The following is a 15,710-nucleotide window of genomic DNA, read 5'->3' on the forward strand; positions in this document are numbered from 1 at the left end:
GAACAAGGCCCTCACATTCCTTCTGTACTGAACGTATTGTAATTGTACTGTCTCCCTTATATTGTAAAGCGCTGCGCAAACTGTTGGCGCTATATAAATCCTGTATAATAATAATAATAATAATATTTCAGAAACCTTGTTGAAGCTGTACCTGTGTGTGTCAGAAGATGGCAGTAGGGTACTCATGGCCAATCACACAGGATGTGTGTACCTGTGGGAAAACACCGAGGAAAAGAATCGGCCAAATCCTCCGAAAACCAGGACCCTTTCAGGCCGGTGGACTAAAATTGAACCTCATGATACGGTTGTGTTTCCAAGCACAGAGGATAAAGAAGCGACAGTCCATGCCATGTTTTTAAAGAGCCAGGTATGTTATCTTGTTTTATGTTCTGTGTGCAACTGTGTATGTGGAGCTAAGATTTTCTGTCAGGATTGCTTCAATTAGAATTAGGATTTGCAGCAGAAAATGAAGATCTGCGGCTGATTTCTTTTGGTGAGTTTGTGCTCAGACCTCAGCAGTGGGAAGATTGATTAGGGTATTATTTCTGATCTCTACTAGCCTCATGTAACATATTTCCAGTTTTGTATTCTGCAGCATATTCCCAGCCAAAAATGTACAATGTCCACACTCTCCTGACTCGTTTCCTCTATTAGGTCTGCAGTTTCTGACAGTCCTCTCAAACATTACATGTATTTCACATTATGTGTGACCCTTTGGTGATATCAGGGGCTGCATTTGAGGCCCTCTTTAGCTCATAAGTTGACAACCACTATCTTAACCGCTTCAGCAGCACCCTATAGCAGAAATACTGCTACAGGGCAGCACGGGTGCACAAAATCACGTATATATGTGTGATTTTGCAGATTTGGGTAGGGGGCGCGTGCGCTCTACCCGTGCCGCCATTCGCGGCCTCGGCTGTCAATCACTGGGTCCCGGCCAGTGATTCCCTGCCGGAATGCTGTGATCTCCGAGTACTACCGACTGGGGAGAGACCTGTGTATAAACAACACAGATCTCTCCCCTGTCAGCTCCAGCACACTGCTTTGTATGGCTTTGCATAGCAGAGTCATACAAAGCAGTGTGCTTACAGTGTAAAGCAAACAGTTAACCCTTTTATTGCCCTACGTTAACCCCTTCATGCCCAGTGTCATTAGTACAGTGTCCGTGCACTGATCACTGTATTGGTATCACTGGGGATGTCAATGACACTAAGGTCCCCCCAGTGTCAGAATGCCGCCGGAATCCCACTATAAATCACTGATCGCCGCCATTACTAGGAAAAAAAATTAAGTAAATAAGAATTCCAGTATATATATCGCCATTTGTAAACACTATAATTTTCACGTAAACCAATTAATTTACACATATTTTTTTATTTTTTTTTAGCAAAGACATGTAGGAGAGTACATTTTGGCCTAAATTTTCTGATGAAATTTTATTTCTTGAAATTTTTTTTACTGGATATGTTTATTAGCTAAAAGTCAAAAATATGTTTTTTTTGTTTACAAATTGTTTATAGCACAAAAAATAAAATACGCAGGCGTTCAAATACCACCGAAAAAAAGCTCTATTTGTGAGAAAAAAGGACAAAAATATTAATTTGGGTGCAGCGTTGCATGACCGCGCAATTGTCAGTTAAAGTAACGCCATATAGCAAAAAATGGCCTGGTCAGGAAGGGGGGAAATTCTCTGGAGGGCAAGAGGTTAAACCAGGTGTGCTCAACCCTTTGAAGAGCGATGGCCACTTAAGTGTTTTTTTTTTTAACAGCATAATAAACATCTTTCTCCTACAGCCGCCGAATACCGACGGGAGCAGAGTAGGAGAAGCCAGCTTTCAGCGGTTTCAGGAGGAAAATGGAGGGGACTGGTTCCTGTATATGCTGTCCCTCATCACCCCACCTGTCCAAGTGTAAAACAGAATGTGATAGGGAGGCCGCATGGAGCAGGATCGCCATTGCAACCCCTGACACTACCAGTGGTTGGGAGTTTTTGGTAAAAACACGTCTCAACTATGGTGTTTTACTACCACTCAGACCGCAAATGTAAACCAGCACTTATCGTCCTGATCCCCATATAATGCTACTTTCACACCGATGCACTGAGCTTTACCCACACTGTGGGTGCAGCGCATTGCAACTACAGCTTACCTGCGGGTTAGCTGCGCTTTGCCATAGACTTCTATTATATATTTTGGGTGTGGTGCACTTTCAGAAAGCACACCAAACCCGCAGACTATAATAGAAGTCTATGGCTCAGTGCAGCTAACCTGCAGGCGCACTGTGCTGCACCCACGGATCAGTGTGAAAGCAGTCCAATAGTTATCTCTTTTATAGGTGCTAATATGTCTGTTGCAAAAGCACAGTGTATGTGGTGTTTAATACTCTTCCAGCTTCTGCTGGCATCGCTCTGTAGGCTGCTAGAAAGGTCCCAGGTGAAGTGCACTTGGTATCACTTCTGAGACAGGGTCGGCGCTACAGAGGATGCATCAGCTTATGTAACTCCTGCTCTCTCCATGGCCGCCTTCTTCCTTTTGCTGCTGTCACCAGCTTCATGCACATTGATACTCTGGGATGGTGGGTCAGCAAGCCCAGATCGCGATCAACGGGTTGCCGATGTCGGGCATGTGCTTCCCTGTTTTGAGGTCGAGGGCCACATCAGAGGGCTCCAAGGGCCACAGGTTGAGCACCCTTATCTTATGCGGTTATGCTGCCACCTTCAAGTGATTGGACACTTGCAAAAATAGACATGAAATCCCCTACCAGGCATAACCCCTCCAAGCTAGGTCAGTTTTTTTTTTTTTTTTGCTAGTGTCTTAGGAAATGCATAGTCTGCACAAAAATTAACTAGCTTCTCAATGGTTCCATCAGCGATTAGGAGACTAGCTTTTTTGGTACACGGACCCAGTTCAGAACACGTAGGGACTTCCTGTAACATTGCCAGTTGGCAACAATAAATTGTTTTGTGGACTAGCAGGGTGCTATACAGGTCCAGGGCAGTGATCCCCAGCTAGGGAGTTGAGTCCCGAAGGCCCTTTTGGGTGATGATTCAACCCCCTTGGGGGATCTTGTAGCTTGGAGTGGTGAGTGCCCTCATGGTAGCCTGCTGAGTACCTTCTCTCCTCTCTATATATGTGACCCCAGCCTACCTCATTACCTCTCCCTCCTTCCTTTCCCTGGGTGGGACTGGACAGATAGTAATCTGTCCTGTCCTTTCTTTGCTTTACATTTTAATGCACTGTAATAAAGCTTCCTGGGCCACCTGAGCGCTACACAGAAGTAGCGATGTTTAGGGGCAGTCCAAGGAAATCCTGGTGCCAAATCAAGGGGTGGAACATTTTCTGCCCCCCCGCACTCATCTATTGCCGAGTTAGGCCATGTGCGCAGTTCAGCAGTTGCTGTCAAGAGCAGGGCAGAGCCCCCTGGCTGTGGCCGTCTTGCTTGTGGCAGCAGCAGAGTAGCTCTGCAGGACTACATGTCATAGCAAGCCTGATTTAACCTCCCTAGCGGTCTGATTATGTCATTATTTCTGTGCTCAAAGCGGTAAATTTTTTTGCATGGAAATATGTCATTTTTTTATTGTAGGCCTGTAATTTTTAGGAATAACTCACTGAAATCTGTCTGAACAAGAGTCTAGTAAACATCCCGGGTATGATAGAATTTGAAACACCAAATCATAAATTATAATATAATAAATAATCATAAAAAAATAATATAATAATAAATTTAATTCAATAATATAATCAAAACAAAAACACTGAAATTTTAAATATAGCGCCAAGTTCGCACATCGCTAAGCAAAGTCGCAAAATCGTTTTTCAGTGTCTGATGACGAATTTCCCCACGAATCATTATCACTCAATTCTGCAAGTGGTTCTGATTTACTATCGCTGTTCTCTAGCTGGTCTAAAACCGCTTTTGACAGAAAGGGACGCTTTTTGGACGCCATGGACGTTTCTCAGTTTCCAGGCAGAAAGAACAGTAAAAATGCAGGCAGGGCACAGGACAAAGCACTCGGGACAAAATGTATGTGAAATGGTTTGATACAGCAATGTTTTACTATGTGATTTTAGTGTATTTAGTGAATGTCACTTTTTAAAATGTTTACATTTCCCGCCGGTTCCGGTCCCTGTACGTCCCGACACTCGCAGGGACCGGAACATGGACGCCGACATCGGCCGGAGAAGATGGCCGGGGACACTGCAGGGGAGACATCGCGGGAGCGCAGGACAAGGTAAGTGAAACAGGGATCCCGGAGCAATGCTGCTGTGTATTCCCGAGTGTAGCTCGGGGTTACTGCTTTTGGTACTGATAATTAACCCCGAGCTACACTTGGGAATACCAACGGGGAGGATAAAGAAACCTCCACAGCTGTCTTCCTAGTTGGGGAGATGGAACACTGGAGAAAAAGTAGGAGGTTGATTTCCCAAAAAGGGCATTTTTTTCTTCGTTTGAGTTCTGCAATATCTGATACTTAATGAAAAGTCATGTCCGAAGTTCTTTCATTTACTTTATTTTTGTATTTCTGTGATTTTGCAGGTGTTGGGAGACAGCTGTTTATGTACGTTTGTCTTCTACTCTGGAGCCCATCTCATGATGACATTTCTTTCTCTGCGCTGGCTTGAGGGTGATCAAAAGTACAATAGGTCTGCTTCTTTATATATTTAGTTTTATGGTCTCAAATATTTCCTTGTGTTGAGTTAATATTTTTATTTGTGTATGTTTGTTTCTATTGGTATCGTAATCACCAACCATTGGGGAGATTTAGGCCCCGTACACACATTGAGAATATCGGGCGAATGATCATCCGTTTTTTTGGGGGTTTTGTTTTTTGGATGCTAGTCTCATATCGAAAATTAAGAGGTTGCTAAAGCTACGAAAATTCTCATATGACAACTTCAGAAGTGATATATTGTAATGTATTATTTCGTTTCTGAGCATGCGTGGTCTTGGACTTCTGATTTTTTTTTTTTTTTGGCTACTGTACTGATTAAACGAAAATTGTTAGTTCTGCTTTCATACAAGAACATTTTTTGCATTTGTCCCTTTGGATATTGTTGCACAAACTGTTGTGATCTGCCCTCGAAAGCTGTGTAATAACGATCAGATTACCGGATGATTGCTCCTCGTACGGAAATTTTCATACGATTTTCTTAGCGTGTGTATGGGCCGTAACTCTCACAGTAGACAGCAATAAAAACACTTTTTAGCAGAGTTGAATTGAGTTTATTGCTGTTCCAGTTGATGGGATCTTCCTTTACATTCTGGGGACATGTTGTCCATAACGTCTATGCTGTATATTATTATTATACAGTGTTTATATAGTGCCAAAAAGTTTGCTCAGCGCTGTACAATATAGTGGGGGACAGTACATGAGACAATACAGTAACAAAACAATATACGAGGGGTTCGAGGGCCCTGCTCTTTCGAGCTTACAATCTAGGAGGGAGGGGATGGTGGCACAGGAGGAGATAGCTGTGGGGGATGGAGTGGTAGGAAGAGTGGAGGAGGTCGGCAAGTTAGCAGCGGGTGGGGTAGGCTTCCCTGAAGAGATGGGTTTTCAGGGTGCGCCTAAAGGTGAGGAGGCTAGGTGACAGTCTGATGGATTGGAGTAGTGAGTTCCAGAGGATGGGGGAAGTCCTGGAGAAGTCCTGCAGTCAGGCGTGGGAGGAGGAGACCAGGGAGCTAAGTATAGACATACTTGCCTTGCCACTGTTTTTGCTTTCCTTGTAATTCTATATTGTACTTAATTTCTTTTAGTGTGTCCCCATTCAGCGTTCATTGGGCACAACAGGACTGTCCCCTGGACACCATCTACCCCACCTGTGAGCCGGTCAAGTCTAGGGGAGCTCTAGTGACTGCATTTTCCAAAGATGGCTTTGTCCAAGCCTTGGCAATAAATCAGAAAGACCATAAGGTATTGTAAATATATTAATATACTATGAGAGGTCTTCTGTTATGAGGAAAACATTTTGGAAGTACACAGTGACTTTAAGATTTTTTTCATTTTTTTTTTTGCAGGCAACCAGTGTCGTCTTTGTAAACACTATGAACTTTGTAACTGTTTGTGGCAGTTTGAAGGGTTGTGGTAGCAAAAACCAGCAAATCCCAACCAGATATCTAAGGTTGGTACAAATTATTTTTGAAGGTACCCATAAACCTGACATGACTCTTTCCTTAGTATGTTTGGTTGGTTTAGTATGTGAGGTTGAGCAACTCATTCTCAGAAAATCTAACATATTTTCTCCTAAGTCACCACTGTTGCTTCTCTTGAGGTAAAACATTTTTGGATCCTCTTCTTCCATAGACATTACCATGTATTGTCAATTAAAGTGATACTAAACACACATTATTTAATCTACATTACCCCTTCTTTTTCTATATGTGGATGACGATACTGTAATTATTTTAATAAATAATCGATATACAGTTGTCACATGACCCATCCCAGCCTGTCTGCAGGGAAACATAAGCAGTAGGAGCGTCTAGTCCTCTGCTGGCAGTCACATGTTCAAAATAAAAAACAGTGTTTGGAATACGGGGTAAAAATAAACAAGATCAATAAACTGTTTTAAATTGTCATACAAATATATATTTGATATCAGATCTTTATTCTTTTTTGGCAATAACATGGTGGGGGCGTATGTCTGCCAGTCACAGGCTGTGTCATGCCCCTCCAGCCTGTGTCTTAGAATAAAAGGGAGGTGAAGCCTCCATCAATCAAGATGTAATATCCCACCCCCATTGTGTTTAGCTGGTTATTGGGCATGGAGGACGAAGGATGGAGTGGGCTGTAATTTACCACTGTATATACGCTCACATGTGTGGCTCTATAGACACATGGGCTGCTCAGATGTGAGAGGGAGGAAATGCTCAGCATAGAAATTCACTGAAAATTGTGCAGACTTGCCAACACTGCTCTGCAAATTTCCTAACTGCCTTGGGGATTTGGACAGAAGGAGGAAGGGGTAGACATGAGAATGCTTAAACATTTGTAATTGCAACAATTTGCTGGGCGAAGTGGTGCATTATCTGACAGAAATGCGGGGGTGCCAATATTTTTGGCCATGATTGTATTTCAGGAGGCTGCAGGAGTAGGGACACACAGCGACCATAAATAGAGCTTGAATCCAGAAGAGGCTGCCAGCTCCTGATCACTGAGGATGACCAAGATGGTGGCCTGGGACATGGGCTGTGACACCTGAACATCAGATTTCAGCAGGACAATGCTGAATCTGTTGGCAAAGTGAGCATTTAAATTGAGGAATAGTCATCGTTAACCACTTCCCGACCACGCTATAGCCAAAAGATGGCTACAGCGCACTCGGCTAGTTCTGGGAGGGAGTCCATGGACGTTCTCCCAGAACCACACCCCTCTTCGGACACAGCTGATTATGTGTCCAAGTAGGGGGCCAGCCAGAGCTGTCTTTTACATGTGACCAGCTGTGTCCAATCACAGCTGATCACATGTGAACAGGAAATTCTGGTTATCGGCACTCCTCTCCTCACACTGACCACGCATGAGGAGAGTCGGTAAGGGGCATTTCTCAGGGGGACATCTACGCTGATCATCAGGACACTAATCATCAGTGCCCTGATGATCAGTGTGGCCAGTAGTGCCCATCTGTGCTGGCTTTCAGTGCTATCAGTGCCTCAGTGATGCCTGTCAGTGCTGCTCATCAGTGGCACCTATCAGTGGAGTGCCAATCAGTGCAGCCTATCAGTGCACAACAGGGAAGGAGAAAAATTACTTATTTACAAAACTTTTTAACAGAAACTAAGAAAACCTTTTTTTAATTTTCTAAATGTTTGGTCTTTTTTTGTTTGTTTAGCAAAAAATAAAAACCCCTTTGGTGACTAAATACCACCAAAAGCAAGCTCTATTTGTCTAAAAAAAAAATTATAAAAATTTCTTATGGGTACAACGTTGCATGACCACACAATTGTCATAAATTGGCATGGGCAGGAAGGGGTAAAAGTGCCCGATAGGCAAGTGTTTGAAAAGAACACACAGAGGGGGAATAAAGCTCCTCTTTAATTAACCTCCCTGGGGCTCTGATTAGTTCAGATTTTTGGTGCTGAAAGCGGTACCATTATTTTGCATGGAAATTTGGCGTTTTATATTGTAGGCCTGTAATTTTTAGGAATAACTCACTGAAGTCTGTCCGAACAAGAGTCTAGTAAACATACCGAGTATGATAAAACTTGAAACACGAAATCATAAATGATAATTTAATAAATAATCATAAAAAATAATAATATATATGATAGTGGTCACTGCGATTGGAAGTGGGAGAAACTCTCCCTAAAAGTGATCAGTGCAGCAGTAAAAACCCAACAGAGGTTCTAACCATTTCCCACGTAGCTCAATACTTAAGCAGAAAAGTTTTGATTACAATTTTCTGTGAATTTTTAAATCTTGTTATAATAACCTTTTTCCTTTCCTTCTCAGGTCTTACTGGGTAGCGAACTTGTCATGGACAGCTGACAGCCTTTTTTTAGCCTGTGTTTTGAAGAGGGGTTCCCTCCTGTTATTAACACGATTGGGTGAGCTCCTGACTCTGACAACATTTGGGTGTAGTGTTGAATTTGGACCTGCTGAGTTTATCCCTCTTCATCCTTTAATCACATACAGGTAAATTGCACGTAGAATGTGTTGATTTATCTTTCAGTATAAATTCTGTTTTCTTGTGGAAGTAGACTGTTGGTTGGTATGGGCAGTAAGAACCAATCTATTTTTTCATCCTTCAGTAAATAAGTCTGCCTTCCCCTAGACAGCTCCACCAATGATGACATTTGTATAATGTAATCTAATTCTGTCCTTAATGTTTTCTATATATAAACTCTGTCCTCCTTTTTCTTTTTTTTTCTTTTTTTTTTACTGTGTTTATTATCACATAGGATGCTTTTCTGCTTCTTTGTGATGTGATAATGATAAATGAAGTATAACAATAAATACAAAGTGTTTAATATACATTCTAATAAAATAAATATTAAAAAGGACCCATGCACATATGTGTACCTAAGATGCATGTGCATATGTAAATGCCGGTTGTACAACACGTATTTGGTATCCACGTACATGCGAAAGTAGGAGGAATTATTCCAGGTCTGTAATATGTGGTTAAATCTGATTTAGTGAGCTGTAAATGTTTTATAAGTGTTGTCTGTTGACAGCTATAGCATTGTAACATGTTGCTGCTGTCAGGAATGAACTCACCACTGGTGGTGCTGTGGCTCACTTGCTCTGTGGGCTGCAGTACCAGCTCCTACCAGAGGGTGCTTTCAGCAGCCAGGTTCTCACTCCTGAGGCTGATTGCAGGAGGTCTATTTAAGCAGGACCAGGCCAGCAATCAGTGCCTTGGTGTTTGTTTCCCATGAGCCCCTGTACCTGGTATCCTGTGTTCCTGCATTTCTGCCTATCTGATTTGTTGCTGACCCTGCTTTGATCCTGACCTCTGCTGACTTCTCCTGCCCTGATCCCTGGCCTGTCTGACTTCTCTTTGGATGCCCTCATTGGATCTGATCTCCTGTTACTGACCCAGGGAGTGACCCGACTATTCTGTGCCAGCTGCCTTGTACCGCGCTGTCCCCACCGTTACTGACCCGGCCTGTCTGACCACGCTTCTGCTCAGGCATCCATCCATCCATCCTGCACGGACCCATCCGCCTCTTCACGTCAGGCTCTCCTCCAGAATATACCTCTGGCGGATCCCTCTACCACGGGTGGGTGTACTCAGGGGCTGCGACCTGGTCTCTGTCTGCTCCATCCCCACCATCTGCTCCAAGTCCATCCCCACCATCAGGGGCCCTGGTGAACAAGCAGACTGGGACTTAGACTCCGCACTCTGGGGAATCCAATTCCGTGGATTGCTAGAGGTACCGCCAGGCGGTGCATTACAGACCCATACGGCCTGCCTGACCATTCCACCTCTCCAGCTCTGTCTACACCTGTGTTCCCACACATTTCTGGTCATACCCGGATCCCTGACAGCTACTTTGCAGGTGCATGCACATTTTAGACTTCGCATATATGGTAATTATTTACTCTACACAGCCTCATACTTTTTATTTAATAGAATATTTGGAGATGAATTTAATTGAAAATATAGACTTGGTAACAGTTGCACGTACAGTGGCTATAAAAAGTCTACACACCCCTGTTAAAATAACGGGTTTCTGTAATGTAAAAAAAAATGAGACAAAGATAAATCATTTCAGAACTTTTCCACCTTTACTGCAACTTATAAACTGTACAACTCAATTGCAAAACAAACTGAAATCTTTTAGGGGGGGAAGTAAACATAAAAAACTAAAACAATGTGGTTGCATAAGTGTGCACACCCTCTTATAACTGGGGATGTAGCTGTGTTCAGAATTAAGCAATCACATTCAAAATCATGTTAAATAGGAGTCGGTACACACCTCTGATTAACCCCAAGTGCCTCTGATTAACCCCAAATAAGGTTCAGCTGTTCTAGTAGGTCTTTCCTGACATTTTCTTAGTCGCGTCCTACAGCAAAAGCCATGGTCCACGAGAGCTTCCAAAGCATCAGAGGGATCTCATTGTTAAAAGGTATCAGTCAGGAGAAGGGTACAACAGAACTTCCAAGGCATTAGATATACCATGGAACACAGTGAAGACAGTCATCATCAAGTGCAGAAAATATGGATCAACAGTGACATTACCAAGAACTGGATGTCCCTCCAAAATTGATGAAAAGACGAGAAGAAAACTGGTCTGGGAGGCTGCCAAGAGGTCTACAGCAACATTAACCACTTGGCAACCTCACTATAGCTGAATGACGGCTACAGCACGGTTGTCAAGTTCTGGGAGGGCGTCATATGACATCCTCCCGCGCGCCCCCAGCGGCGCGCACCTGGTGATCTACGTGATCACATGATTTGGTAAAAGGCCAATCACAGCAGCCTTTTACCACGTGATGAGCTGTGTCCAATGATACAGCAGATCACTGGGTAAATGCAGTTGCCGGTTATCAGCTGCACTTTCCTCAGAAAACAGATCGGCACTGATCATCAGTGCCAAGCAGTGCCACCCACCAGTGCCCTGCAGTGCCACACACCAGTGCCATCCATCAGTGCCACCAGTCTGTGCAGTCAGTCAGTGCCACCCATCACTGCTGCCTATCTGTGCCACATCGGTGCCGACTATCAGTGCCACCTATCAGCACCCATCAGTGCTGCCTATCAGTGCCCATCAGTGCTGCCTATCAGTGCAGCCTCATCAGTGCACATCAGTGAAAGAGAAAAATTACCTGTTTGCAAATGTTAAAATAGAAACAAAGAAAAAACTTTTTTATTTTTAAATTTTTTGCTATTTTTTTGTGCAAAGTGCAAGAAATAAAACACCCAGTGGCGATTAAATACCACCAAAAGAAAGCTCTGTTTGTGTGAAAAAAATGATAAAAATTTCATATGGGTACAGTGTTGCATGACCACGCAATTGTCATTCAAAGTGCGACAGCACTGAAAGCTGAAAATTGGCCTGGGCAGGAAGGGGGTATAAGTGCCCAGTAGGCAAGTGGTTAAAGGAACTGCAGGAATATCCGGCAAGTACTGGCTGTGTGGTACATATGACAACAATCTCCCATATTCTTCATATCTCTGGGCTATGGGGTAGAGTGGCAAGACGGAAGCCTTTTCTTACGAAGAAAAACATTCAAGCCTGGCTAATTTTTGCAAAAACACATCTGAAGTCTCCCAAAAGCATGTGGGAAAATGTGTTCTGGTCTGATGAAACCAAGGTTGGACTTTTTGGCCATAATTCCAAAAGATATGTTTGGTGCAAAAATAACACTGCACATCACCAAAAGAACACCATACCCACAGTGAAGCATGGTGGTGGCAGCAGCATGCTTTGGGGCTGTTTTTCTTCAGCTGGAACTGGGGCCTTAGTCAAGGTAGAGGGAATAATGAACAGTTCCAAATACCAGTCAATATTGGCACAAAACCTTCAGGCTTCTGCTAGAAAGCTGAACATGAAGAGGAACTTCATCTTTCAGCATGACAATGACCCAAAGCATACATCCAAATCAACAAAGGAATGGCTTCACCAGAAGAAGATTAAAGCTTTGGAATGGCCCAGCCAGAGCCCAGACCTGATTCCGATCGAATATCTGTGGGGTGATCGGAAGAGGGCTGTGTGCAGGAGATGCCCTCACAATCTGACAGATTTGGAGTGTTTCTGCAAGGAAGAGTGATCAAGAAGTCAAGATGTGCCATGCTGATAGACTCATACCCAAAAAGAGTGCTGGAATAAAATCAAAAGATGCTTCAACAAAGTATTAGTTTGAGGGTGTGCACATTTATGCAACCATATTATTTTAGTTTTTTATTTTTACTTCCCTCCACCAAAAAGATTTCAGTTTGTTGTTCAACTGAGTTGTACAGTTTTTAGGTTACATTAAAGGTGGAAAAAGTTCTGAAATTATATATCTTTGTCTCATTTTTTTACATCACAGAAACCTGACATTTTAACGGGTGTGTAGACTTTTTATATCCACTGTATAATACTGTGCAACATACATTGTCACTACTCATATTTTATTCTATAGGTCCTTGACGTTTAGAAAATATTTGTTTTGGGATTTTGCATTTGCTTGTTCAAAATGTGTGTCTTAGCATGTGTGTAAAATAACTCCCTTCTACAACATGACAGCTGGATTCTGACTGCTTGCAACAAAGTAAAACAACTATACCATGGAAAATGTTACATCTATGATCTTTATTTCAAATACAGGTTTTCCTTTCATCTCATTTTCAGCTTTACTTATATCCATTTATTCCATGTAACGCCATCTTCTATATTTTTCTGTGTAGTTTTCTGTGTCTGTTTTCATTTATTCTTCTTTCCTCATTTTCTCATTCTAGCTTCCTTCTCTCACTTGTTCTGTCCTCATGACATAATGTTACATTATAATGTAAGTATGAAGTCATTGAATCTTGTACAGCACAGTATGACACAACTTTAGATTTTGCATTATTATTATTATTATTATTATACAGGATTTATATAGTGCCAACAGTTTGCTCAGCACTTTACAATATAAAGAGTGACAATACAGTTCAATACAAGAGGGATAGGACGGCCCTGTTCTTGGAGCTTACAATCTGCTTTATGCAGCTATTTATTTTAAACTGTTCATGGCCACCAAAAGGTCATCTGTGCAGAACCAGGGCAAATCCAGTGTTTACATAGCAGTCACTTGTATTTCTCGCTCTCTCTTTCCCCCCTCTCTCCCTCGCCCCCTCTCCCTCTCTCCCCCTTTCCCTCTCCCTCTCTCCCCCTTTCCGTCTCCCTCTCTCTCCCCCTTTCCCTCTCCCTCTCTCTCCCCCTTTCCCTCTCCCTCTCTCTCCCCCTTTCCCTCTCCCCCTCTCTCCCTCTCCCCCTCTCTCCCTTTTCCCTCTCCCCCTCTCTCCCCCTTTCCCTCTCCCTCTCTCTCCCCCTTTCCCTCTCCCTCTCTCTCCCCCTTTCCCTCTCCCTCTCTCTCCCCCTTTCCCTCTCCCTCTCTCTCCCCCTTTCCCTCTCCCTCTCTCTCCCCCTTTCCCTCTCCCTCTCTATCCCTCTCTTTCTCCCCCTCTCTCCCTCACTCTCTCTGCCCCTCTCTCCCTCTCTCTCCCCCCTCTATCTCCCCCTCTCTCTCTCCCCCTCTATCCCTCTCTCCCCCCACCCCCCCGCTATCCCCCTATCTCTCTCCCCCTCCCCCCCTCTCTCTCTCCCCCTCCCCCCCTCTCTCCCCTCCCCCTCTCCCCCCCTCTCCCCCCTCTGTCTCTCCCACCCCCCTCTCTCCCCTCCCCCCTCTCTCTCCCCTCCCCCTCTCTCTCCCCTCCCCCCTCTCTCTCCCCTCCCCCCTCTCTCTCCCCCCCCTCTCTCTCCCTCCCCCCTCTCTCCCCCCCCCCTCTCTATCTCCCCATCTCCAAATATGTAAACACTACACCATTTGCAGGTGTTAAAGTGACAACATGGTTTGCCTGGAAAGCGGAAGTGATGTACATTCTTTTTGCTTCCGCTGTGTGATGAGACACCTAGCTAACAGGTGGGAAGCCTCACTTTCGTCATTCACCACGTGCGCTGCTAGTAATATGGCGTTTTGTCAGAGCTTACTGGACTTCAAAGAGGGCAGATTGTTGGTACCCACTTAGCTGGTGCCTCTGTGACCGAAGTTGTGTTGCGAGGTACAGTATAAAAGGTTATGACGGCATATAGAGAAAAAAAAAAAGGTCTGATAAGCATAAGCGTGGTCGGCATGGTCAACTGACCGAAAGAGACAAAAGGACTTTGCACAGGATTGTGACCCAGAATAAGAAAACAACTAACGCAAAAGTGACTGCAGAGCTCAATCTCAGTCCAGTGAAGACTGAGATTGAGCTCTGCAGTCACTTTTGCAGCAGTTTTCTTATTCTGGGTATATTATGTGCCTAATGCCACCAAAGGGCATAATAATTTTGTGAATCCTCTTCCCTCTACCTGGCAATGTTTGGGTGTTCCTTAATGTCCTTCTGTGGCAAAGCCAGTGACTATCCAGTTATTAATAAAATGTACCCTTTACATTGCATGTCACTTGCAAAAGGGGCATCCCCTTGCCCTCTATCTGGCAAGGTTGTGGCCAGGCCGTTCAGGCACAGGGCATGAATTGTGGGTTGGGGCAGAGTGAATGTCTGTTTGGCAGTCAGGTAGTGCAGACAAAGGTGGGGGTGGGGGGGGGGGGTGCTCTGAGACTCCAGAATGCACTGCAGAAACTCAATACAAAAGGTATGTACTGGTGGCCTATGCCATTATGCCTTCTGCTTTACTAGTGTCATTATTTTCACTATCTTTGTCTTAAGAAAACAAATGGCAATAAATATAATGTAGTTTAACCTGCTACTGCTTAGTGTTTCCATTTCCTCTTTTGCAGACCGCCTGTCCCGCTCCTGGAAAGCCATAATGCCAATGACTCTATGGGTTCTGTGGCATCTCAGGATGATCTAATGAGGCAGAGGTTTTCTGTCACTTGTCACCCTCGCCTGCCTTACCTCATTGTCTCTGATGGTTATATGGTGACTGCTCTCCGCTTTGCACAAAATATGTCTCCTTATAACTTTATGAAGTCTTTACTGCTAGACTCTGCCCAGAGGCTGGAGAATGTACGACAGAGCCTGCAGTTAGGAAAGGTGAGAGATGTGGAATGGAAATGCAGAAATGTTTTCATCAAATGCAGTAATGTTTTTCCAGAGTTACTTTGATTATTATTTGTTTGTTACAAACAGTTTTTTTAGTGCTGACATTTTAGCAGCTCTCTGCATGTTGTAAATTCAGTCCCTATTCCGAAGCTTACAGTCTAAGGTCCCTATCTCACATGCATACATACACATATTAGGGATCATTTAGACAATCTACCAGCATGTCTTTAGAGTGTGGCAGGAAACCAGAGTACCTGGAAAAACCCACAGTAGCCCAGGAAGAACAAGTCATGGTCAGGCTTCAAATTCAGGACCCTAGTGCTGCAGAGCAGGAGTGCTAACCACTAAGTCTCTGCCTTTAATTAGATTAGAGAGACATTTATTGTTCATCTCAATATAATGCTAGGTTCTTGACTGTTCTGAACTCCAGGTCAATCATACTTTGTTTTTGTCCCACTAACTGCTTGCAGATATGGAGTTCTGACTCCATTGGCTGTTTAACTGTACTAGGTGAATATGCAGAAAGTATT

At 43.8% G+C, this 15,710-nt stretch overlaps 1 protein-coding gene across 4 annotated transcripts in view; it reads left to right on the plus strand.

Annotated features, from left to right (window-relative positions):
• Positions 1 to 15,710, plus strand: part of CPLANE1 (ciliogenesis and planar polarity effector complex subunit 1) — a 163,988-nt gene that overhangs the window by 19,749 nt on the left and 128,529 nt on the right. For all 4 annotated transcript variants that reach the window (XM_089687835.1, XM_089687836.1, XM_089687838.1 and 1 more), the window contains exons 5-10: positions 132 to 367; positions 4,537 to 4,643; positions 5,758 to 5,914; positions 6,019 to 6,122; positions 8,450 to 8,632; positions 14,916 to 15,171. In XM_089687835.1, coding sequence (XP_089543961.1) covers positions 132 to 367; positions 4,537 to 4,643; positions 5,758 to 5,914; positions 6,019 to 6,122; positions 8,450 to 8,632; positions 14,916 to 15,171 — 1,043 coding nt within the window. The remainder of the gene's footprint in view (positions 1 to 131; positions 368 to 4,536; positions 4,644 to 5,757; positions 5,915 to 6,018; positions 6,123 to 8,449; positions 8,633 to 14,915; positions 15,172 to 15,710) is intronic.

This window comes from Staurois parvus, unplaced genomic scaffold, assembly GCF_062004578.1.
Source record: "Staurois parvus isolate SC_StPar_1 unplaced genomic scaffold, SC_StPar_1.0 ptg000438l, whole genome shotgun sequence".
NCBI lineage: Eukaryota > Metazoa > Chordata > Amphibia > Anura > Ranidae > Staurois > Staurois parvus.